Below are 26,885 nucleotides of genomic sequence, written 5' to 3'. Positions count from 1 at the left end.
AAAAGCAAACTAAGGGACAGCTAGATCAGGAGCAGAGCAATAGAAATGGAGATCACATGGAGGGTTAGCAACAGGGGAGTGGGAGGAGGAGAAGGGGGGAGAAGGTACAGAAAATAAGTAGCATAGATGTTAGGTAGAAAATAGGGGGGAGGGTAAGAATAGTGTGGGAAATGTAGAAGCTAAAGAACTTATATGTATGACCCATGGACCTGAACTAAAGTGGGGGGATGTGGGTGGGAGGGGGTGTGGAGGGCAGAGGGGAATGAAGGGGGGGGAATGGGGCAACTGTAATAGCATAATCAATAAAATATATATTTTTAAAAGCATCAGATAAACCCATGGCAAGACAGTGTCTACAAAATAAGTACCCTGCACTCCCAAGGGACTCAGTTGTAAACGACAAGAGAGGTGAACCGTCAAAGGCTTAGGAAACCAAGAAGACCTGACAACTAAGTGCAATGTGGGGCCTGGGTCCTGGACTGAGCAGAGAACATGAGGGTTCTGCTGAGCTATGACTAAAGCCTGCAAGTTTACTGCAGTATCAATGTTCGCTTGTTAGTATTAATAGTTAAATTGTGGTCATCTAAGATGTTGACATTACAGGAAGCTCAGTAAAGAGTATATGAGAATGCTCTATACCATTTTTGCAAATTTCTATAAACCCAAGATTATTTCAAAAGAAAGTTTTAATAGGAAATCATTTTAAACCATTCATATTAAAACAACAGAACATCAGGAAGTAGAGAGCATTAAGAGTTCTGGCAGCCGAAGTGGCAGAGTGGAGCTCTCCATGAGGTCCCTGAGTGTAGTGTGGCCAGTGACTGGTTCCTGTTTGGAGGCTAATATTCTGTGCGGAGGGAAAACCCCCACAGAAGCAGCGAAGACAAAGGCCTGTTCAAAAGGAAAACACACCCACCTTGCCTGTGGTTTGTAACTGTTGAGGATCTGATAGGCTCTGAGGAGGTCCAGCTTGCCATGGCCTTGCTCAAACATATTGACACCAGGAAGCCTCCGGGCTGATGCAATCAGGGCCTGCTTCATACTGGCCGGATTCACCAATTCACGTTTCTGGACGGTGCTGGGGAGAAAATCATGTATTTGCTCATTTTCTTGTAAAAGAGTGAAAAGCTGATTATTTCTAACCTGCAAATATGCAAATGTGACCTCCAATCTTGTTTTGCCTGCAATGAAAGCTTCTTTGCTAGGGATAAAAATGAATGTTTCTCATTTCTGTACCACCTTCTGGAATGACCAGTTATTAGCCTCCCACATGGTTTTTGAGAACAGTGACTCACAGGCGGGTGCTTGTTTATACTAAATAGGTCAGAAAAATGTTATTTTTCCAACTAAATCGACCTTACAGGTTGTAGGAGGCAAGAATGCGTAAGAGATACTGGCTCCTCAGGGTAAGCCAGGAGAAAGAAGACAGATGGGGACACTACCTAGCTGGGAAAAGCAAAGGAAAACAGATTGGTTCTGGAAAGGGAAGCTGATGTGAGACAGGCAAGACAGCATTGGGTGAAGGCTCCACCCAATTGGCTTTCGGCTCCACAGCGAAAGCCTGCCTTTTGGAGGCCTCTGTGGCCGTCACCTGGTGGATGCAGCCTAACGGAACTGTGAGACCAGAGGCCCCCTTGGGTTTCACCATGAGGATGCGTCAGGACAAACTGGAAGGAACACTCAGCTCTAACTGGCTAGGAACTCAGTGACACCTAGGCAGTATCAACTTCTTAAGAGTGCTAGTGTTAAAAATTCACTTTTATGTGTCTATGAATACATGTAAGTTTTAAGCTCTAAACGCAGGGAAGAAAATCCAGTAAGCAAAAAAGAAAAACTTACTCTGCTAAGTCCCTAAATCTTTTTCTCTAATGCTGATTGGTCTTGGTGTATATGCAGGTTGTTTTGGTTTTTTTAAACAGGTCTGGATAGGAAATATGACATAAGGAGAAAAGGATATAAAGTGGGACCGATTCTCAATGAAAAAACAGAAATGCTAAAAGCTCAGCTATAGGTCAACAATCTTCCCCTCTTCCTGCCAATAAAGCAAGATGAAAGGTCAGGTTCTAGTTCTTTATGGAGCTGGAAGCTAAGGAAGCAGTTCTTTGTTGCTTATTTGTCAGGCCATAAAAATACCTCTGAACTATCACAGTGGCATTTTCATCTGCTGCCAGGAAATGAGGGAAGTGAAAGGTTTCCCTCGCAGTGAAAATGCCTGTGCTTGGAGATGCCACTGGAAACGAAAAGCTCGCCCTCATCTCCCCACTCATCCGACGGGAGGGAGAATCAACAGACTTAATGGTGGAGCTGAAACACACCCCTGCTGAAAATCACAGCACAGGAGAGACGTAGATCAGCATTTTTTTGTTTCACGATCAACAAGAGTAGAAACAAGGGCAGCAGCACAAAAGCCTAAGTGAGCTAGGTAACTCCACAGTCTGCTTTCCCTTCCCTCTTCTTTCACTGTATGGAACAGGGTGAGAAAAACAGCTGGAACAGAGAGACAATGTTTCCACCAGGCACACGGTTATTCTTCAAAGACTACTCTGGCCAATATCAACAATTTCAAGAATCTGGCTCCCAACTATAAAGGAAGAATGAGAAAGGAGGAAAGAGGTAAGCATCTATCTTTATGGAGGATCACTAATAAAAACATCTCTGGCATTAGGAGCTAAAATCAACATAAATTTACTTGCTTTTCAAGAGATTTAAATATAAAAACATTCACTATCATTTGCCTATTGTAATTTAATTTTAAAAATAACACAAAGGGTAGCTTTAAAAAACATAGAGTTTTGTTATCACAACACAAAAGCTCAGCTGAAACCTCACGGTGTAAGATACAAAATAAGTGCTGGCCCCTAAGACACCTTCTGTAACTCTGAGAGTTCAGCACCGTGGCCTAAGGGCATGTGCACATCGGTTCCAGTGGACTACCTTTGAGACCTTCCAGTTTCTTTAACTGTAAAATTAAGGGTCGCTCAGTAAGCTCCATTCAAACCACAGATGGGATTCAACAAGACAAAGAGAGTAAGTGAATTAGAGAGAGAAACTTGTTCCTCATTAAGCAGTAGTGACTGTCAGTTCTGCTGTCTGGCTTGACAGTCCCTTAGCTAACAGTAAGATTAAAAGGTGCATCCCCAAGGAAATGGAGAACATGGCAGGGAGTAGCTTACTTTCTGAAACCTGCCTGATAGACACACTTGTCCGGGCACAACAAACGCAGCTGTGGCACAGAAATGGTACAAAAGCAAACAAACAGGGACAAAGGGACACAGGGATCTCTGTACTGTCCTCTCGATTTTGCTGTGAACCTAAAATTCCTCTGAGAAGTCTTTTAAAAAGACCGTAACAGGTATTCTGTCCTTATACATTGTTTTAATGGTTCGAGTTTACAGAGTGTGTTCCCATGCACACCCTCTATCTCTGACAAGAATCCTCTATCCAAAACACACTATGACCTCTTTAGCAGTGATGCAGAAACAGACGGGGCAAGGTCACGTGAAGTGCTTCTGAACTCTAAGCTGGCAACAAGCAAGACTCAGCTCTCAGTGTGTTAGTACCACCTTCTCTTTGCTGGGCAACACTAACCTTACTAGCAAGGTGACAGCACCGGCGACCACAGGAGAAGCCACGCTGGTCCCGGAGAGGGCCCTGCACCCTCCTTTCATACCAGAGCCCCTCACTCCAGCACCATAGGTGACAATATCAGGTTTCACTCGGCCATAGCCTCCTGGCAGCTCCTGTAAGTAAAAGGTCGGTTTGCACCACGGCACACACACTGGCACGCAGCTGCATGTGGTCCGCAGGGAGTAAAACCAGAACAGAATTGTGGCTACTTAAATACACTTGGTGAGGTACTGGCTTCAGTCTGAAATTCACTGCAATACAGAAAACAAACTTAAATAATAATGTAGAAAATACAATTATTTTTTGGAGTGTTTTATAACAACCAGTGCACTAGTAATGCTATAAAGCAATTAAAAAGTGAACATTTTAAATTTTATTAGCATGCAACACTAGAAATAGGAAATTAGTTTATCTTTAGATCACTTAAAAAGTAGAAATATCTTAGAAAAATCAGAAAATTAATATTAAAAATTAGGAACATTTTCTCTATAAGGAAAAAAATACATAATATATATTACTGAAGATTTTAATCTGCCACCTGAAGGAAAAATAAAAACCATTCAGAATGATAAATGTAACTATATGAATAACTTAAGATTTTAACTGAATACTCTGAAATTTCCTGGAAACTGGGGCAAAATGACAACTGCAACAGGATCTTATGTTCTGTAGAAAGAAGCACTCCGACTGAAGTGAAAAAACCTTCCATGGCAATCAATCGAAAATGGACTTTGCATCCCTATGCGGGGCACTGCATAAAGATACCTTCAATTACAGCTCTGTAGATAATTTGAACATTTCTCAAAACGCCATTAAGAAACAAGGCCCTGATAAAGGCCAAGGGAAGGAAAATGCGTTATGCTTCTGTGAGAGCATTTACGAGGGAGCCAGAGAAACATCAGCTGGCGGAGCCTCTTTCAAGCACTCAGCAGCACAAAGAAAGTGTTGAGGGAGCACAGGAGAACCGGGAGGAAACACATGCCACAGACCGACTTTCTCAAGGTGGGGTCCCCCGGACTGAGATGACAACTGAATGTCATCAGAAGGAAGGCAACCGAGTGCTCTGGCGCGGACCCACCGTGGAGCCGAATGAAAACGGCGCCCGGAGAGGCAACACTGTAGAGGGAGAAGGCCGACCCACAAAGTGGCGCCAGTGTGCACAAGGCCACGAAGTTCTCAGGAGGCTGTGACTCTTTTTTCTGGGACTTCCCAAGACCTCAAAGCTTGGCACCCTCAACTCAGAGCATCCAACATGTGATCTGACCCTGAAGACTGCAAGGGGCAGGCAAGAGTGCCCACTGCTGCCTGAGGGAGCGTCTAACTCAGACTCTGCCTCTGTTCTGATGGGCAGAAGAGGAGGAATTAGCTGCAAAATTAAACCCAGAACGACTGTATTAATTAACTTGCCAGGGTTGCTTCCATTTTGTCCAGCTATACACAATTATTTCTGTGTTATCAGAGTTGATATTAAATCCTTCTCACTAGCTTCTCTTGCTTCTTAAAGACAAAAAACCATCTCACCTAGGAGCACCAAGGACTGTTCACCTTCCTATTAGTTAGGACAACTGGGCATGAACCCAGATGATGTAGAAATAAAAAGAAGTGGAACCAGGAAACACCACTCAGAACCAGCCCCTCCCTGACACACCACAGTGAAGTGTAGACGTCAAAGGGGCCAGATCTCATGTCCTCATGGCTGGGCAAGTACGCACAGACCCGGCTATGCCAACCATGCCTGTGGAGGCTGGGCTTACAAGCTCCTTTTCTATCTGCACACTTATAGATAACACCCAAGGGTGCTGAGACAAATGTCTCCTTTAGGCATATTCGACCAATGAAAAAAGCCTACCCAGGTAGTCATTCCCCTCGAGGAGAAGCGAGCGATGTTATCCTCAAAGTCAATGCCGCCTACTCCAATCACATCCATTTGATCAGCAGGGTTATTCAGAGTGCTAAATTGAGGAACAAAAACAAGGAAAAAGAAGTAATTTTAAATGAATATTTCAAGTAAGGGCAAACACTCCCCCCAAATCTAAGACTGTGTTAGGTTCTTCTGTGATAAGACGTGCGGCTTAGATGGACTACAGGACTTCCAGCTGTCCTGTAAAGGCCACGCTCACTGCCAGCCTCCCACTGGCTCCAATCATTTCCTCACACCTGAAAGCCCGTTTGTACCTTCCTTCGCCATCCACTTATCATGCTTCTGCCCAACACTTACCTTTTCCCTCACTACCTCCAGGCCTGAAGGAATCCCCCTTCTCTAACTTCACAAGACTTAACATTATGACAATTTACCACCTACTGATACATTCTCACATCACTTTCAAATTGCTCCAAGTGTACTCATCCTGACCCCCAGAATTAAAGGAACTGCAATCTCGTGTTTGCATCTGCCACGGTCAGGAAGCTAGTTTCCAACCATTTTGCTGCAGGGTGCCCCACTTTCCTTACAGGACTGTGGCAATGACTATCATTACTCCGTCATCCTGAGCACCTTCAAGAGAAGACGCAAAGAAAAAACCACGAGATTCTCTATACCTTGTGTGTACTAGATCTGCAAGGAAATTATGGTGAACTCTAAAATGACAAAAATGTTTAAACTATAAAATCAAGATACAAATCCAGATGTAGCTAAACTATGTTAAAGTACAAAACAACCAATTATGAAACTGTATTTCTGAGCTTTATCTATTACATACGGCTCTGCTACCAAAAAAAATGAACTCTGGCAATTCAATAACCCAAACTGATTCCACATGGCTTAACCAATATTAGTAGCCAGATTCCAGAGCATGTGCTTTTAACCAACTGTTTTAAACCACAGTGAGTCAACCCTGACACTGCCTTCTCGGTCCACTGGCCACTGACATGCTACCAGGTGGTTGTTCGGAGACACTAACAGTAATAGTTTACTGGCTGATGCTAAAAATTTATGAATTTCTATGAAATAAGGAGAACTTAGAACAGAAGTCACTGACAAAACCTCCCATCACAGTTAAGACAAAAAGCTGCCGCCTTCCCACCCTCCCTGTGCCTGTCAATCCCTGTAACAGTGTGCTTTAAACCCTGAAACTGTAAAGGAAGGTGTCAAGAAATCTAGTGGGTGCTGAAAGGGGGGAAGCTGCAGCTGTAGACCGCCTGCACTATTCAGCCTAAGTGTCAAGGATGCAGGACCAGGAAAGAGCTCACAGCAAGGGGTACCTGGGGAGACGAGCATTATTTCCAGACCAGTCAGTCCAGACTAGTCAGCTCAATGCCTGCAATGAGTGACTCAGCAATTTGGTACACTACTGTCATTGAACCAGCCCTACCCTGGGCCCCAGCAGTAAGCCAGGAGTGCACAAGCTGTGCCGTTCTGATTACATGCCATTCCCAGCACTACGAAGCAGCTGGCGGATGCCAGCCTGTGTGCAGCTCTGAGAAGACACGATGACTCTTGACACAGAGCCCTCCTCTCCAGGGTGCTCCTCTCATACACTGGAACAGGCAACTCTTTGTTTAGAAGCCATTGAGTGTAAGTGCCCAGAGAAGTCACAGGATTTCAGAAGAGCAACTAGTGTGTGGCCAGTCAGTGAGAATGGCATGTGGAAGAGCTGAGAATCCAGAGGTATGAGCAGAAGTCAGGAGGGTCGGCAGCAGGGACAGGTGATGAAGACTGGGATAAATGTGGTCTCCCACAGGGAGACCCAGGAGGAGACCAGACCTGAGGAAGACGTACGTGTAGTAGGGAAAAACAAAGCTGAGCCAACACCATGTGGCCCATAGATCCTAAGTATTTACTATCTGATCCTTTATAAAAAAGTCTGCCAGCTTCAGGCTGGAATGCTGAGGACCCTGAAAACCAAGAAGAAAAATTTGATTTGATTTGGCAATAATCTACTGCAGAACCTGGATTAAGAAAACTACTAGAACATGTGTTTTGACAGAGAAACACACGCACACACAAAGGAAGAACAAAACAGCCGACACTTACAGAGGCTCCATATTCAGGGTGCTTTCCCTCTGCTGTCTGATTTCATTCTCGAAATGGCCAACCCACCGGGGGCGGGTCGCACACCTGCCTGTGGACAGGCAAGGAGTCTAAGGCCCCACAGCTGAAAAGGGGCAGCTGGAACTAGTCTGGCTCCACACCTGTGTGTTTCCCACAACCCCCATGTCGCCTATGCGGGAAGAGCTGGGGTGGGAAAAGCTGAAGGCAGAAGGATGGGCTAGGAGACCACCTGACAACCTGGTGACTCTGAACTGATGAGGGCTGGCCTTGGGTGGACACATCAGAAATGGGAGAAGTGGCAAACGGTTGAAAAGGAAAATAAGAAAACCTGATGAAATTACTTAGAAATTGGTGTTTCTCACAGTAGAGCTACAGTTAGAAATGCTACCTATTGGTCAAAACATGTGTTACTGATGACACAGGAAAACCCAGTACCCTGGGCCCCCTACAAGGAGATAGAATCCTCACTAAAGAACTCTTAGGTTAGGAATGTGACTGCCAATATGCATGGTTTTTGACCTATAGAAACATTCACTTCACATATCCACCCTAACCGTATGCCCTGAACCTTTATGTAAGCTCAGTCGTCAAGGCCACTTGCTCTCACCAGCACGCACTCCAGGGATGTTGTTGCGACACAAGGAGTGAGCCTTTCCACAGGCTCAAGCACACATCTTCGCTGTGCACACTGTGGACACACATGCATGTGGGAGGGAACACACACATTCGTGTCAACCTCTACAGGGCTATGACATACTGAGGGCAGACCCTGGTGACCTCCAGGTCACCAACTCTTTATCACTGCACCAAACTATGCACATCCTGGGTACCCAATAAAGGAGGGTGACAAATCCTACCGCAAACGCATCTCAGCACAAAAAGATTTATACACAGTATGCAAAAAATAGGAACTGGGGCTGGAGGTAGAAATAAAACTGGGACCTCTAACCGAAGTCCACTGCCTGTGATCAGCGACTATGTTGCATCTCACCACCACCCCACGCACAAAGGACGGTTTCTGTGCCCTGCTCTCTCCGCCTCCCCCACACCCTCCGTCAGTCTCCAGGGCACCACCTGTCTACCCTGACCTTTCCCCCAGGTTAGTTTCCCTGTGTTTACACCTTATTTTTCCTGAACAGGCAGATCCCTCATCTATCTACCGCCTCACACCTGTGCCTGGTACAGACTGGGTCTCAAAAAATACTGCAGAATTCATTTATTTCTAACAGATTGACTTCCTGACTGACTCTGAAAAAAATAAAAGTATAATAAAAACTTTAGGCCTCCAAATTCCTATTTATAGCAAAGTAAAAAAGAAATTAAACAGAAACAAGACTGGCCTTGAGTTGCCAACTGCTGCAGCAAGTGACGGGAGCCCAAGTTCACTGTGCAGCCTACTTTTTCCTATGTAGGAAATTTCCACATGCAGTGTAAGAGAGACACAAACAGGTCTAGGCAGATACAGAGACGGACGCCGTTTTCCGTCACTTCAGACGACGAAGCCCTCCGAGCGCATCCCCACTGGGGGTACATACCCATACAGAGGCCCGTCGTTGCCAATCGCAGAGACCATGATCACGTTGTTGGCTGTCAGCTCCCACACCTACAAAATCAGCAAACGCTTAATTGTGAAAGTACACCACTTTTAAACAATCAACAGAGAACTGTCAAAAAATAACCACAACTCTGAAAAACAGTCCTAAATAAAAAAGGGTTCCCACGGAAAGTGGAACCCTAGACCCTCACGGGCGGGAGTATACTTGGTAACTGGTATGTTCAGAAACGATCAAAGCCAGCACGTAGGACTATGCAGCACGTGCTGCAGATACCAGCTTTCCAGGTGTGTTCAGAAAACACAGGTGATGTGCTTACATGAGAAGTAATCCACACGGCCCCATGTGCTACTTCCACTGCAAGTCACTGAAGCTCAGGTCGCCACCCACCTGTCCTTACAGAGCAGCCACCTCGAGAGAGGAAGCCCTCAGGCGGGCATGTGAAAAGGAGCCGTCACCAAATGCAACGTTCTGTGCGGTGACGCAACCAACCTTGTCCACGAAGGGATGGTCCATGAAGTCGGGGCCGCCGATGCTGAGGTTGAGCACGTCGATCTTCTTCAGGATGGCGTAATTGAAGGCATCCAGGAACCAGGACGTGTAGGACACCTGTTAGTGTGAACACAGCCCTTCAGCTGTTTCAGTGAAACTCTCAAAGCGCCACAACCGCTTTTTTCATTTTACAGGTAGTTTGAACTCTTAGCAGCATAAGGTATGAACTTAAACTTCAGAAATCAATCCCAATGACAAATAATACCCGGAAAGGTAAACAGCACATCCAGAAACCCCAAGCCCCTGGAGGGAGGGGGTTTCAGCACCAGAGCGTGTTCTAGGGCGCCCATCTGTCCAGGCCTCAGGTACAGCTCCTCACCTTAAAGCACACAAACTCCCAACTTCCAACCGCCCCCCTTATAAAATGATTTACCCTAACACACTTGTAGTAAGTCGAGCGTTGCTAGATAGCTTAATGTATTTGTCTAATAATCTTTATTGCTAAATAGGCTGAAGAATAAATGGCATCAATAAAAACTATTTCATAGCATTACTTTATTTCTCCTAGTTTCCTGAAAGAAGCTAAATTACTTTGTGTATCACCATTTAGATGTTCCCATAAAATTCAGAATTAAACTTACAATGGAAACAAGATGAGTGTAATAATTAAAAAACACGTTTTTAAAAGTCTTAAAAAAATAAGACTACACGTTTACGTTTGTTTGCACACACCGGAGAAACTCTAGGAGGAAGGGGAGTAAGAAACTGGGAAACTCTCACGGGAGACGGGGAGTAAGGTCAACGCCCAGAGGACGCGGGCAGGGTCAGGAGAGTCACCTTGTGTTGACTTTTACATAAAACACCTAAACTATGTAACACCTACACAAAATTTTACACATAAATACTAGAACCCTCCTCCTTTTTCTATAAATTTTCAGAGTATAAGAAGAGGCTCAGAATCCACATTATTCAGCACGATGCCAGGTGCTGGGCTACACAGGCAACGGGCAAGGTCGTCACAGTCCAGAACGGGTGGCAGAGAGACTACCACGCGGTTATTCTCATGTAGAAAGGACAAGCAATGCGCCCAAACGTGGCGGCACAGGAACCCCGGCCAGGCCGGAGAGAGGGAGAAACAGGCGGTCACAGAGCCCGCGTGCGCAGCTGCCCTGCGCGGGGTCTTCAGGGTCCCAGTGAGTTCGACGAGGGGGTGGGCGGAGAAGGGTGGAGCCACACAGAAGCGACAGCGGGGACAGTGTGGCACACGTGGGACACCAGCAGCAGCTCGCCCACTGGCGTGTGCCGCAACACATTCCACCCAGCATGTATTTTCTGGAGTTTTCATTTTTTGCATTTTAGTGTCAATTCTTTAAGTTTCAGGGGTCCTCAACACCCACCTGGTTGTTGGTAAAGACCCTGAAAATATGAAGTTCAGCATCTGGAGCGAATCCTTGGCATTCCCTCATGCTGGCTATCACACCTGCCACGAACGTGCCGTGCCCCAGCCCTGTTGCCCAAGGAAAAGAAGTCATCCAACTGCTGGTAGTGAGTGCCGACACGTAACACTTCAAAGCACCAATTCAACAGCTCCTTCTCCAGTCCCAGCTGCAGAATCTCTGCTCCCCGGCACTGTCTCCCATGCAGAGCCACGCCACACCTGCCCCACTCCGAGTCAGCCACTCCTGCTCTCTCCCTGACAGGGGGCTTCTCCTCCACCAGGCACCCCTGTTTTTCCCCTCAAACACTACCTCCCACGCCCTGAGACAGTTAGAAAAGTTTCTGCCAAAAGGCAGAATGACAACCTGAGTGTGTCTGAATAACTACCACACAGGGAGTGGTTGAACAGTGACACACAGAGAAAGTACTTCACTGGTGAAACGGGGACGGCAGTCATGCACGAAGCCTGCCTGCGACTGGAAGACGCCTCCCTTGGGGTCTCACTGCTACGCCGCCACCTACCGTCATCCAGCGTTCGCTCGTTGGTCCAGTTGGTTCTCTCCTTCACGTTTTTGAAGTGGGGATGCTTCTCACTCAGCCCAGTGTCAAACACGGCAACCCTTACGTTAGCACCTTATTCAGAAAGAAAGCAAACACAATCAGGTTTGAGAAATCATTTTTGATTTTTTTTTGTCTATAAAATACATCCCTCCTGGGGAGCCATGGAGAACATGCCATCGAGTTCCCTGACAAATTACAGAACTTTGCTGGGCTACCAGTTGGCCCTAAAGGTAAGCAGTGCTGTGTTTGTTCACGTATGTGTCGAGAGGAAAGAAATGCTTCATGACCTACCTCATGTGACCTCAGAATGGTACAGAGAAATAAGACACAGTGAACAGGATTAAACAATTAGAAAAGCCATAGAAACAGATGCCCCGCACAGCAGGAGTTGAAGACACACGGCAGTCAACTGTGTCCAGCTCAGCAAATAAAGAGAAGCACAGATGCATGAGGCCACCTGGCTTCAGCACTAGACTCAAGGGGTGGCCTCCCGGACCCCAGACCCTGCGCCACTTTCATCTCAGCACACACCTGTGTATCCCATCTGCCAAAGCACGTCCGCCTGCAGTGTCTGGGCAACCTGGCGTGGGATGGCTCTCAGCAACCGTCGACTCGAATGTCTTCCCGTGGCGTGCCAGAACCCAGAGCCCAGGGAGAGACTGGCTCTCCGCAGGGGACGGGACGACTGCCACTTCTGGCTCCATCGTGTTTTATTGCAGGGCACTATGGGGTCGGCTAGGGCCAGGAGAGGAAAAACACCGAAATGACACGATGCTTGTCAGGGAGAACAATCATTCTAAATAGGATTGATTACTGTCTGAAATCCTGTTTAATCTCCCTTTGCTAGACAGGTTTTCTTGATGCAGTTATATTTATAGCATATTATTTATTGGCCATGATTCAGTTCTCAAACAGTTTTTTACCTGGAATTTTGTAACCTATGGAAGGCAGAAGGGCTTACAGAAATAAAAATTTTTTAAACAATAAAGTCAGTTGTGATTGTAAAACTGAAGTTTTTCATCAGTAACTTGCTCTCACTGGACAAGAAAAAGGGAGGGGGAGCTGAAGGCGACAGCTGCTGTTCACTTGTAAGGTTTGACGGCGCTGGGTTCTGGGATGGAAAGGCCGTGTTACCCACTACACCCACCTCCGGCCCAACGGCAACAGGGCCTTTCCCGACTGCATTTTCTCGATATTCTCAATGTGCTTCTCTACTAGAATGCCAACTTTCAAAATGCAAAAGAACTACACAGGGGTCAGGGCATTTCTGAGGGTGAGGAAACTGTGTTATATTTTAATTCGGTTGCCAGGTACCTGATTGACACATTCATCAAAACTTGCCAAAGTGTTGACTAAAAGGCATGGATTTTACAACCTGTAAAGAACTTATTTTTTAAATGGAGAAAGCAAAAGAAATATCATAAGAGCTGTCCTTTTACTTTTCAAAGACTATGCTATAATGAAGAAGAAACTGTATTTCAACTCAGTTTTAAGAAGAGGAAATCTGTGATATTACTGAAGTTCTGTTTATAAAGCAAATTATCCATCATTTCTATTCTGGTTTTACCAGGCTACACCCATGAAAGTACAGGGAACTGGAAAAATATACAGTCCCGTCGACTCCATTAAGTAATTATTTGCACAATCCAACTGAAATTATTCTGTATTGAACTTCCTGTGTTGATTCTGTTAAGTCAACAGCATGGGACAATAGTGAGGTACTTACTCAAGAATAATATTTAAAACAAGGGAAGGGTCTGTTCTGCTTTAAGTACTGAATTCAGTTCTGGCTTCACTCTAAACTGAAGAACATTCAAAGGAAAGCAATTAAAATGATGACAGGACTCGAAATCATGTTACATGAATAAGTGTTAAAAGAACTGGATATTTTTATTATCCTAGAGAGAGGCACGGATATCTTTAAAATACATCTCTGAATACTCTCTTATGGAAACCTGGTTAGCTCTGTCTCACAGCTCATGGGGTAGAGCCAGGAATGAGATCCAGAGTGAGGCAGGTTTCAGCCTCAAATAAAGCAAAGCTGTCTAACAATGGAGCCATAGAAATAAGTAACATTTCATGTCTACCTACAATACCCTAAAACCTGCTAAGCTCTCTCTATACACACTCTTTCATTTTATCTTCCTAAGAACCCTATGAGGTTGCTGCTTACCACACACAGTCACAGATGACGCCCAGAGACACTGGGCCCATGGGAAGCACGCTCTATCCTGAGTCAGGCACAGCCACGCACAGCAGCAGGCTGTGGCGTGCGGAGCGTACACAGCCCAACCACGAGGCACTCTGATTACTGTGTTACAATCAGGCATTTCCATGTTTCCTAAAAATATGCTGAAGCCTTTTAAGATTAAAAGAACAAAAAGGAGCACTGTACATTTGGCTAATTGTACTAGGTTTGGTTTGTTATCTTCCTGGACTGTCGAGGTTACTGCTTTTTAAAGAGAAAAAGCACCACAAAACATCTGGACAACTAGAAGGGGCTGTGAAGAATCCAGACACCTGAACCACAAAGCTGACTGCGACTGGAAGTGGCTGGTCACGCCATGCAAAGCAGTCAGCCTCATTCCCCATTCTGCTCTGTTCTTCTCTTTAATCTCAGAGGCTCTCAGGCCTCGTATATAAAGGAACAAAAATGAAATTTTATCTACTATTTCTTCCCATGAAATAAATAGTAGTAAATGATAAAAGAACTAGACATCCATTATCTCAGTTTATAAGAAGCTGGAAAAGGACCCCTTCCTTTGCTAATACACATGCTTTGGAAAATATTATGTAATAAGCAATTAATATTTGAGGATACATTTTATTTCGATAAGCCCAAGTTGTAAAGATGTAGGAAAGAAAGACTAAGCCCTCAAGCTGAAAAGGCAGTAAGCACACCTTTCCCATCCTCATGCCTGCACAGCTCAGGACTGGAGTGAGCTCAGCGAAGGCACAGTCACATGTGGTCAGGAGGCTCTGAGAAAACAAAGCGAGCCCCACGGAAAAGACGTTTTGCAAGGTGCCGTGAAAAATCAAAACACCCTGACAGAAGCAAAATGCAAGTGAGGAGGGGCCTCGAAGTCACCACCTGTCATTCCAGAGTGTGAAGGGCCTCACCGTCTGAAGGCTCTGAGACGCGCCTGGGTAAAAATCACTCCCAATAGAAATGAGAATCACTATCAGCCTCTACTGTGAACTGTGATTTTTTTCCTCTACCCGAATAGCATGAAGCCTCTTTGATTTTTAAATTTCTGCTAAGAAAATGTCCACAATTGAGGAAACTAGATGAAAGGACATGTGTGATCAGTATTTTTCAACTATCAGCCAGGCTGAAAATTTTTAAAATGCAGTCGAGGTGGGGGACAGGGCAGTGGAGCACAACATGGGTGAATCTGCACATTCTCTTTCCAAACCCAAGTGCACAGAAACGGACGCGGACCAGCCTGAGACCTCAGTACTCACTCTCGGCACACTTGAGGGAGCGCAAGACCTTCCGCTGGGGCGTCACCCGCTTGATGTTTGGATGGTCTTCAAGTGTCAGCAGCCCTGCTTTCTGGTTTTCTTTTATTTGAATCACCTCGAAGTCACTCGGGTAGTCACTGGATGGGTTATTTCGAGGAATAATTCTCCAGTTGTCTATTTCACTGCTCTTCAGGGCACTTGAAATAAATGAATTTCTAGCTTTGGCTGTAAAGTATCCATTGAAAGCCACGATATATTCTGAAATCAATGACCACAAGTAAAAATAAGAATTTATGTACATATATAACATGAGATTATATATAACCTGAACTTCCCTGGTTGGAAAAAAACTTAAACATCTTAAAACCCAGAGTAAAGAGACGAGTAAACACACAGACTAGTCTAAATGCTCCGGACAGCAGCTCCCCCTGCCCCCACCCCGGGCTCAGAATGCAAACGATCTGTCTGAACCTCCGGTCACAGACCACATTCCTCAGAACTAGACACCTGGGCTATTTTTTTAAAAAGCAAATATTAACAGAAGTTTGAATACACAGCAAAGAAATACATGTAAGTTTTTCAAACATGCAAAAGGAATCCAGAGACGGCTCAATTTTATTTTACTGAAAACAGTAGCAAAATTTGTAGATTGTATAAGACTACTTGCTAGTGATCACATCTGTTCACTTGAACTTCAGAACACAAACATTCAGTACCTGCAAACTCCCCACCCTCACCAGCTCATGTCACCTGTTCCACGCGATCAAGTTTTAGGGAAATAATTCAGAACCTCAACTGCCTTGTTTTATATAAGCTAACTAAACCAGGAAAAGAAACTTCAGCAGAGTTGACAAGTGCTATGCACTCACCCCATTGGAAATTTATTGTAAAAAAAGAGGGAAATGTTGTTGTGGTAAAAGCTAATGTTTAAAGTAAGTTTGAAACAAAAAACATGGATGGCGTCCCTAACATTTAAAATAATATCATTACCATATTCCACAACTGTTGAGGAGAACTCCACCTTCAGAGTCAGGTGGGAACAGCCAGGGCACGGAGCCTTCTCAAAAGATCTCTTTTCCAGTCTGTCACTCAGATGTTTCTTCCCACAGAGCAAAACCACTAGCAGAAGGAGCCAGATGTTGACAAGCTTCATGGTCCTAAGTGAATATGGTCATAAAATTGCATAAATTCAAATCACACTTTTTTCTTCCTTGATTATAAGTTAATTTTTGTTTCAGCTAAAAGCTGAAACATTACTGATCAGCCATTTTACAGTCTTGTCCAATGTAAATAAAAGTTAAATTTCATGGCTTCTTGTGATGTGGCCTGAAAAGAGGCTTTCATTTCTTTCTTCGTTTCTTCTCCATCTTGGACATGAGGCTTCCGTCACTCCAGCCCAGAAAGCCGAGTCCTGTGCTCCATTGGCACCACAGAGCCAAAGTCCGAGGGGATGAGCAGCCACGCCGAGAGCCAATCTACAACCCAAAACAAGTGCAGAGACATCAGCAGCATGCTAAGAGTACCAGGCAGGGTTTAGTCACCGTGCACTTTAGATAACGGGGTCAAGAAGACACCCTCGTCACAAGACGGTGAATGTACAACCCAACCACGAAACACCCCATTATTTCCCTGTCAGTTACTCCTCATCTCCTTCAGGAAAAAGTAAAGTTTTAAGTGTCAGTTTCAAATAAAATAAGAAAGGATAAAATAACTGAGAAAATGAAGAAAACTAAGGATAAGAAATAACACTAGGAATGTTAAGCATATTGGCCGTGAGCATCCTGGCAGCCAAGGGGGAATCATGATGCCTTGCTTACCAGCCTTTACTTTGTTTTTAAGATTCTGTATTTCCCTACCATTTGCAACTCTTCAACAGGCATTTTCCCAATCAATACTTCAATCCCCCAAAATTTTTCAGGTAAAAGCTTGGTGCCTATACCCTTACTTTCTAGTTCAAAATTAATACCTAAAAACAAACTAATTTCCATTCAAGTTATGTACGTAACACCTTTTTAAAGAGATACTGTGCTTTAAAATTATTCTAGCTATGCTTTTTCAGATCTTGAAATATTTTCTGCTAGCTCTATAAAAGAGCATCAAACAAGGGGTTTTAATATCATTAAATTTACCTAAGGCCTCAAATTAAAAGAAATTTAATCTGCTAAATATGTTATAAAACCAGATTATCTCTTCATGGGAAATAATATGAGAGGACAGTTTGTGAGATAATCTGTTGCCAAAGAAAAATGTTATCTGAGTATTAAATTACACATGAGCACAGATACATTTCAAAATAGCTCTATAGTTTTAAAAAAAATGATCACTTTTCACAATGGAAAATACAGCAACAATAAAAAACTGGCTGCAGCATGCCCAGAAAAATCAGTTGCACAGATCACACCAGAAACCTAAATAACCCAGAAAGGGGAAGACAAAAGAATGAGACAAGACAGGCCTTATATTGCCACTTGCTTCTAAAATGCAAACGCTTAGGACAGGGAGTCAAGCTCCTTTCCGGGGAGGTCTGCCAAGCTGCTAACCCATCTTCCTGCAGAAACTGGTCTTCAGAAGAGCAAGGCATCTGTAGCTTCTGGACTGCTCACGCGCACTTCTGTGAACAGGGAAACTCTGACTAAGGGCCCGGAGTCTAAAGAACTTGGGTAACTGTAGTAATGAGGACTTTCACTGCTGTAATAACAAATGATCCTGCTGAGGTCTATCTCTGGAACTGAGGACTAAGCTTGGTGATGTGGAGCTCATCAGATAGAAATGAGAAAGACCACAGAAAAGGAACACCAAGAGCCACTCCAACATGTTTCAACAGCAATTCACTTGGGAGTGAGCCCCAATTTTTTTTGTTTATACTTGATACTTGCAGCGATGGAATATCACAGAATATGCCTCCATCAAGCATTTGCCTCACCTAATTACAGTATTATTGGTCAAAGATAAAACCGATCACTGGTGATTAAGAGTGCTCCAATCATATTATAGTAAGATTTAAATGGGCCTCTTACTTAAATAAAAAAAACAAAGGCACTGTCCCAAGGCACAAGTGCCAGGGACACTGGATTGAGAGTTCTTCCTGGGTGCAAAGTGGATGCTTCTGGTGATGAAGTGAAAGGCAACTGGCTCCGACGGAATTGAGCTGGTAGGTCTGGAAGTATGGGAATAGGGAAGAGGAAAGGAGCATCCTGAGCAGAGCTCCACCAAAGAGGAGGAAAACACGGGCCATGCACAGAACCAGCAAGTCATCTGGATGAGGGGAGGCAGTGAGATGCCAGTGTGGGGAAGCTGAAAGATGCGGGCGAGGCCCTCAAGCAGGTATGAAGTCTCAGCAGAACATCCAGCAAACAACTAGAAATACAGACCCTCTCCATCTAAACGAAGTGAACTGCACAGATAAAACAGAGCCAGGTGGGACTGCTGAGCAATTCTATTCACTCATCCGACTCACTGAGCAACTCTGAAGAGCCAGGCACTGTTCTAGAAGGAACAGAGCAGCAAACAAAATAAACAGACACCTCCAGCCTTGTGAAGTTACTTGCCAGTGTGGGGAGATGAGTAATACACAAGATAATTAAAACATACAATACTAAGCTAATTGATAAATACTATATTTTTTATTGTATTTTTTCATTACCATTTAGTCCCCTTATGTCCTTTTTCTTTTTGCTCGATCCCTCCACCCCCGCCCCAGCTCCTCCCCACCCAGAGCTGTCAGCCTGTTCTCTATTTTGCTTCTTAGTTGTTTGTTCATTAGATTCAACATTTAAGTGAAATCATGTGGTATTTGTCTTTCTCTGACTGGTTTATTTCACTTAGCATAGTGTTCTCCAGGTTCATCCACACTGTTGCAAAGGGTAAGATTATAGCCAAGTAGTATTCCATTGTGTAAATGTCACATAGTTGTTTTATCCATTCATCTACTGATGGACACTTGGGCTGTTATATTTGAAAGGAGAAAAAAGAAATTAGGAGAAGGGCTGAACTTTTAGGTAAAGTGCTCCAGAAACCTCTCAGCCTCTGACAGAAGCAGGAAGCTGGTCAAGCCACGTGAAGAAAGAAAACTGCGGGCACTGGGAAAAACAAGTGCAAAGCACTGAGGCAAGGAACATGCATGGTTTATGTAAAGAAAGGCAAAGAGGCCAGTGTAGCTGGGCCAGCATGAAGGAAGGGGAGTCAGAAGAGGAGATGTGATGCCTGGGAGGAAGACTAGGAGGGGCTTGTCAGTCAGAGAAAGGCCTCAGCTTTCGCTGTGAATGGGAAGGTGGGAGGGGGATGCATGACTGGAGCAGAGAAGTGACACAAGCAGGAGCAGGGGACCAACTGGAACGGTCCTGTACAGATGGTGGTCTGGGCCAGGGTGAGGCAGGGGAGGTGATAAAGGTGGTCATATTATAGATGTTGATGACAGAGTTGACAGAATCTGCTGACAACCAGATGCAGAAGGTGTGCAAGTGAGGGGCCAAGGCCAACACTAAGGCTTCTTGCTCTGAACTGAAACTGAGGTGGAGAAAGCAGCAGGAAAACTGGTTTAGGAAACACTAGCAGGAGGTAAGTTCTGAAAGTGTGAAATTTTGGGAGAATGTGAATTGGGAGGACACAGCTCAGGGCAGAAGGGAACAGGGACCCAAAATCAATCAGAAGGACTTTCCACATAAAGGGTGGTCAAATGAAAGAGACTACTGGTTTGGTAATTGGAAGGTCACTGACCTTCCCCAAAAGGGCCACACTAGTGAAGGCCAGCTGCTCTACCTGTGGCTGGAAGGAAGATAAGATACCTTCAAGAAAAGCCCTATGGGGATGTATGATAAGGCTGGGAATGCCAGGGACACAGAGACCCCTGTTCTGTTTGGATCTGGCTGACCTGCTCATGTACTTTAAAGTTGCACTAAAATCTGGGTTCTAAGACCCAGACACCCTTCAAAGACCTGTAGCTCATAAAAGTTATGACGACACAGACTGAGGATTCTATGGTGTCCCAATCCCAGAATGAGAGGGCTTCAAAACATAACTTTGCTTTAAGGGGAGCAAGAAACACCACCAGGAAGCTAGAGGCATGGGCCCTGGGGTCACAACACTGACCCCTTACAGCTGACCTCTGTGTCTTTGGCCTGCATGTTTTGTAGATGGCCAGGCCCCACGGATTCCACTTTCCCACATCTGAGACATATACTCCCACATGTCCACGACAGATCCTTCCCGGCTCTCACTATATAACACAACCTGGTGAGCACTCTCCCCAAGGCAGGCTCACCATCTACTGGCAAGCAGCGTGTAGCAACAAGTATGAGTTCACGTACACACATATACATACATGAAAAGAAAAATACTTGTTAAATAACTTTTCCTTTTCTGAATAATTCAGCTGAGGACAAGAAGGCAGGTGCTGGTGAGAGAGCCGCAGCAGCCCGGTGTGGGGCGACGCTGTCTAAGAGTGTAGGAAAGACACATGGTAAGGGAAAGGCACCTGGTAAGGGCGGTCAGAGCCTGAACGGGGGATGGCAGTGACAAAGGGAAGTCATTTGATCCAATACTTATTTTACAGATAATGGGAGGCAGCTTTCTCATCAGAGAATGAAAATATGAAAAGGGAAGAAACTTAAATGAACGTTGCAGGACCAGACTGAAATTGGAAGTACTAGTGTGAACTGAAGGTGTTCAATATGGAGACAAATGTAGAAAGAAATATACGCAGATGTGTGTGCGCATGTGTACACACACACATACACATTTCCTAGCTCTGTCTGGTCCCAGAACTGGTCTTCTAAATGCCATTCCCCACTACAAGAAAGCAGGCTCTCTGGAGAAGCAGCCAGTTCCAGGCTAGGTAGGTTAAGAACAGATGAGCGTGGAACATCTTGCAGAGAGAGAGAAAGTGCTAAAGGAATTACGGAGGTGACAAAGGGACACAGAGGCCACCTTGGTATAATCTGAGCACCAAAATAAATAATGAAGGTAAAAGATCCTAACCCAGTGAGTAAAGCAAAAAAACCACAAGTCCACAATGACACATATAAGTAAAATAAATTCAGTTTAAAGAATGAGATGAGATATTTATATATCTCAGAATGGCTCCCAACAAAATCCTGATTTACAAAGGGGAAAAACAGATAACCAAGTTAACCAGGAATGGGATACGCAGAACCGGGGCCACTGAGCAGATGCTCCAGAAGAGCCTGGCATCCTCCGTGGGGGTCCTGCCGAAGACGCACAACCTGAATCGGACCATGAGAAATGTCAGAACCCAAACCAAGAGGCAGTCTTTAAGCTGAATGAGGCCTGGCCTGCCTGTGACTAGACAGCAGCGCTGCACCAAGCCCAGTTTCCCAATTTGCAGGCTAAGCTATGATGATATAAGAAGCAAGAGCAGGAAATGCCCACTAAAGTATCTGAGGATAATCAGTATCAGTTTGCAATGGTTCAAATGGTTTTTATTATTTTCAAATGGTTCAAAGAGAAAAAAGGTTTCATACTGTTCTTGGAACCTTTCTGGGAGATTGAAATTGTTTCCAAAATATACAAATAAATAAGTTCCATGTTTGTCAGGTGGAGTATTGGATTTTAAAATGTGGAGACTGTGCTTATAAGCCCCCACCTTGGACTCCTGTGTGCATGAGCAGTCCGCATCCCAAGTGAGAGAGGTTTACACACACCAGCCGCTACACTGAAGGAGTCCTAACAGACAGGACTGAGCTAGTCAAAGGGAAATGACAAGTATTCCTTATTCTCAGGAATTGAGGGAATTTCTGAAAAGATTCATGATGAAGTAAATTACTGTTAAAATTAACTTCAGTGTTTCTATAATGTACATTATAAAAATCAAGTGACATTTTGACAGACATAAATTGAGACACTCAGTATAAGATAAAAATGTTTAAGAATTAAACACAATAAAATGAGTACTTTCGTATGTTGCTAGCAAACATAAAAAATTCTTATAACCTTTTAGAGTGGTGATTTGTCAATGTGTATTTGAGAGCCTTAAAAATGGTTGTTAAAGATGTTGGTCTAATAAATCTTGTGAAAACAACAAAAAGGAGTACTTACTAAGCTATTCTAAATAATTTCCATGTGTTAACTCATTTAATTCTCATGACAACCTGTTATTACCCCAATTTTCAGATGAGAAAACTGAGGACCAACGTAGGTCAGAACCTTCCCTGGAGCCACATGGCCAGTGAGTGGGAATGCTGGGCTGGGAACTTGGGAAGTCTGGTTCCAGAGGCCACACTCTTAAGAGATAGGCTACAGTGCTTTTCTAAAATCTCCCCTAGAAATTCATTCCATGTATGGTGAATTTGAAAGCAAACAATGAATTATGTCCAAGGATTAAAACTGGGAAAAATCAGAGACCATTTGAAAATGCAACAGGAGACTAGCTAAATAATGACGGTTCATCTGAAATGCTACATAACAATTTCCAATTGTGTTTCTTTGGAAAGTCCCCCAAAGATGTCTACATCCTCACCCCCAGAACCTGCAAGTGCTACTCTGAATGACCACAGGGAGTTTGCCAGTATAATGAAACTAAGGATCTCGAGAAGGGGGGAGTATCCCGGATCATCCAGGCGGGTCCAATGTAATTATAAGTCTTCACAAGAGGGAGGCTAGTAATAGGAGCCACGATGATGGAAGCATGAGGGTAAAGTAAACAGAAACGGGGGTCAGGAGCCAAGGAAGGCAGGTGTGCCCAGGAACTGAAAATGGAGTGAAGCCCTCTGACACCCTGACTTGAGCCCAGGGAGACCAGCGCAGACTTGCTGACCTCCGTAACTATGAGATAGTAGATCTGTGTTGTTTTAAGACACGAAGTTTGTGGGAATTTGTTACAGCAGCAACGGGAATCTATTTCCCAAACACTGGGGAAAATCTAATAAAACACTGAGTACAAGAGTTCAGGTATGGTGAAATCGATGTTTTGGTTTTTAAGTATATATCTATGTGCAGAGAAAAAAAGAAGGCATGAAAGATGCCTACCCGAGTGGTGCTTCGGTGGTGTGATTACAGGTAGCTGGCCTCTTTTTCATTCCATTTACTTACATTTTTACAAAGAACATATGTTATGCTTTTATACTTTGATAAAATGTATTACTTAAATACCTATAAACCTTTTAAAATAAAATTTTATAGAAAAACATTTTCTGGTAAGACAAGTGGTACAAAGATTCAAAGTATGTTAAAAATTTAATTTTATTTGTAATATGGCAGAGCTTAAAAGGGATCTATATCCTAGGAATTGTTTACTAAAACCTGTGTCTACTCCTAAAGTAAGGCTAAACTTTTAGCTAGTTCTTTCTCAACAGCTTATCACCTGTAGTACCACTTACTAATAGGGCCTAGTTAGGGCTGTTACTGGTTCCACCGAGTGCTTATTGGATTTAGTATTTATCACTTCTTTACATAGAAGACCTGGTTATCTTTCCATATGAAGGTAAGCTCTCAAAGATGATATTTACATAATTATGAGTTTCCATAATTAAGTGTAATTATGCCTCTAAAACAGGTGTAATAAAAAATAGTGGACATCAAATACTGAATGCAAAAAACCCACTTCTAATAACACATGCCAAGAATAAGATTTAATGACACATGTGTAAAGGGAGACAAAACAGAGGGAATGTACTACTTAGGCAAGCAACTGGTCTTGCTGACGGCTAACATTCCTTGCAACTCTGAGATTTTTCTACTTTGCATTATAAAAGAGTATCACTAAGATTATAATTCTGGGTAGTGCTAAAGTATATCTGAAATTATTTCTTCGAAAATAATTAAAAATCACAATTCAGGTGAGAGAGAATTACTTGTATCACCCAACAGTCATCTAATTATGCAGATACACCTTACTTTTCAATGAACCTTTACTGAAATAGCTCCAGAGAAAACTGAATTGTGTTTAGGCCATGAAAGGCCACCATTCAGTTCAATTACAATTTGGCTCTAAAAAACACCACTTTCGTAACTAATGGCATAGATGGCTGTGTTATCAATGTTATTATAAGCTAACATTTAAGTGATGCCAGACCACATTATCTTTTAAAAAAGAAAAAAAAGGTGTGTTCTTCAGCCTGATTGAACCATTCCTCCTGGCACATTCTGTCCATTAGTAGGGTTCACAGGGGGGAAAAACCACAAATAATTCAGTCCAAACAGTCAACAGTGCCAAAATGTAAAACCGTGGTCTGCGCTGCCTTTTTCACGGCCTGTTCTCTCACACATGGGGGCTGTCTCCTGTTGTCTTTTCTCTTCAGTCCTCTGGCACTGGCTAGCCACATACGAGGTACCCCCAAAATCAGTACTTTCCTCATTTTACTTTAAACTCATTTCCTCAAATGAAAAGATGTTGTCAAGATGAATAAATCTAGTTAACAGGTTTCTGCAGCACATCAAAACTGATGAGGAAAACAGAGAAGGAAAAATCAACTTAAGTCTCTTTTAACCACCTCCTAACCTGTCTCAGGCAAAACCCTGGAAGAAACCAAGGTCCCCTACCCAAATACCAAATACAAGGTCCAGCCTCCCATTCTTAATATTTCATGTCACCAAGAGTTGGAGCCGTCAAGTTTTTTCCAATAAAATATAACCAATGCCTCAACTTTCGCCTAGTGCAAAGATGCAGTTGCAAATCTTTTCCCCCAAGGAAAAAAACACCGCTCAAAACACAAATGGGAACCATGTGCAGTTCACTTAGACTTCTTAGCTTTTGTTACTTACTGTGCCACAAAAATAAGGAGGTAGTGGGCAAGAGCCACCTACCACCAGAATGACAGAAATGGAATCAAAAGAACATGTGAATTTGAAAACCACTTGATTAGAAGAGATCCCATAGGTGCCTCAAAGGCTCTGCAAGCACTTAGTCAGAATTTTTCTTTTGTCATAGATGCAAGCAATTCTTGATTATAACGGACGCTTGAGGAATGCAATGGAGAGAACTAACAGACAAGAGTCATGCCCCCCCCCCAATAAAGGACTCTTGGCCCTCAGCACCATATGTGGGAGCATAAATCAAAACTTTATTTGCAAAAGGTGTTCTGTGTGAATGAACAGACAATATGTTTTATACCCATAACACAGAATGTTATTGGGCCATAAAAAGAAATGGTGATACATGCTACAACATGGAAGAACCCTGAAAACATTATGCTAAATTTAAGAAGCCAGACACAAAAAGCCACATATGATTGTGCCTGAATCTATTAAATAGCAGGAAAAGACAAATCTAGTGAGGCAGAAAGATTAGTGGTGATCTGGGGATGGGGTTAGAAATAGGTAGGGGCTACCAATGGGCACCGGAGATCTTTCTGGGATGACAGAGGTGTTGTAAAACTAGGCTGTGGTGACTGTTGACAACTCTAAATTTAATTTTTAAGAAATCACTGAATAAGTACCTTTAAAAAAAGGTGAATTTCACAGTATGTAAATTATACTTTAATAAAGTTCTTACACTGAAATATAAACAAACAAACAAATGGGTGCTGCGGGTAAAAAGCTTGGGAAGAATCACTGTTCCCCCCAGGCCCCTGTTTTTATACATATGCAGAATTAGACCTTGAAGTCAAAGAGCTACTTACTAGCAGGGCGACAGGAACCTACTGATAAGCTCTCCAAAGTTCAACTCAGATCTTATGTCAATCTAATTCACTTAAAAGTGTTTTAATGTAAATATTGAACTTAATTTGCATACACATATAGACCAAGATTCTCAGTGGCTCTAAGAAAAACAAGGGGTTAAATACCTTGATAAAAGTCATGTTCACCTGTAACAGTCTTAGGAAGCACATCTTGAGAGGGCGGTCTCAAAGGCATTTTTGGCTGTGAGAGTAAACCAGTGAGCCTCATGGCCCCAACTTGCCGACGAGCTTCTTACACTGCAGTTTTCAAAATCAGTGGAGCAGATTTTCAATGTGTACACTGAAAAGTGTGTACAGACTCAGCTAGAGCAAAGAACTGAGGTCATTTAAAATCTGATACTAGAACTCTTCTGGGAGTACACCCAGCACTAGGTTCGAAGGCTGAGGGTCAAAGCCAGGTTTCACTCCGTTAAAGCTTATGTCACTTAAAGAAGATGAAATTGAGCCGGTTACCCCACCATGTAAACTTAGAAAAGGCCAGGCAGGGACACAAGCCCTAAGCCCAGGCCGGGTCCAGCGAGCGGAGGGGACCGTTCATTTCCTACAGCCGTGCAATCCGCGCAGCCGGGTGGATCCAAATCCTTGGCTTTTAGCACAAGCCTCCTGTCCCTCGCCCTGCGCCTCAGGTCCGCTCCCGGGGGATCCAGGGTCGAAGGGAGGCCCTAGCCACAGCCCGCGCAGACACCCACCCTCAGGGCCTCGGGCTCCTCCCGCACAGACAAACGCACTCGCAGCCGCTTAGAGTGGGAGGAGGGGCGGAGCCTCCGGAACGCGCAGCCCGACGTACCTGCGGCTGTCTCAAGCTCGGGTCCTGCGGGCCGGGGATATCGAAGCTTCCGCGGCGAACACGCCTCGAGTCTCCATTCGGGGCTGTTTACTCTCAACTCTCGCGACACTGCACCATCCGATCCGGGCGGCGAGACAGGCAGCTGAGAACGCCGGCCTAGCCGGCCGTGCGCGCCCTGCGTGGGGCCTGCGTGCGCGCTCCGTCTACGGAGGCCCTCCCAGCAAAACCAAGAGGACGGACAAAGGTCTCGCGACGTTTTCGGCCCCGCGGAGGAGGCGGGGCTGTAGGCTGTAAAGCAGGGTTGTGTCGCTCTCTAGGAATTGGTACGCCGGACGAAA

The 26,885-nt window shown here is 44.2% G+C and overlaps 1 protein-coding gene across 3 annotated transcripts in view; it reads right to left on the bottom strand.

The window, feature by feature from the left end:
- The window catches only part of MBTPS1 (membrane bound transcription factor peptidase, site 1), a 51,915-nt gene extending 25,168 nt beyond the window's left edge, over positions 1-26,747 (bottom strand). The window contains exons 1-11 of one of the 3 annotated variants that reach the window (XM_037142428.2): positions 26,548-26,747; positions 16,117-16,601; positions 15,127-15,384; positions 12,193-12,396; positions 11,623-11,733; positions 11,061-11,170; positions 9,664-9,780; positions 9,154-9,221; positions 5,477-5,579; positions 3,589-3,740; positions 917-1,078 (exon numbers count right to left, since the gene is read on the bottom strand). In XM_037142428.2, the coding sequence (XP_036998323.1) occupies positions 917-1,078; positions 3,589-3,740; positions 5,477-5,579; positions 9,154-9,221; positions 9,664-9,780; positions 11,061-11,170; positions 11,623-11,733; positions 12,193-12,396; positions 15,127-15,384; positions 16,117-16,279 (1,448 nt within the window). In that variant the 5' untranslated portion in view covers positions 16,280-16,601; positions 26,548-26,747. Of the gene's footprint in view, positions 1-916; positions 1,079-3,588; positions 3,741-5,476; positions 5,580-9,153; positions 9,222-9,663; positions 9,781-11,060; positions 11,171-11,622; positions 11,734-12,192; positions 12,397-15,126; positions 15,385-16,116; positions 16,602-25,865; positions 25,998-26,547 lie in introns of those variants that run through there. The other 2 variants (XM_037142429.2, XM_037142430.2) reach the window with 2 other exon arrangements.
- Between the last annotated feature and the right edge of the window lie 138 nt (positions 26,748-26,885).

This window comes from Artibeus jamaicensis, unplaced genomic scaffold (genome assembly GCF_021234435.1).
Source record: "Artibeus jamaicensis isolate MK-2021 breed Jamaican fruit bat unplaced genomic scaffold, CSHL_Jam_final contig_464, whole genome shotgun sequence".
Taxonomy (NCBI): Eukaryota; Metazoa; Chordata; class Mammalia; order Chiroptera; family Phyllostomidae; genus Artibeus; species Artibeus jamaicensis.
This window is presented reverse-complemented; position numbering and strand designations above follow the sequence as displayed.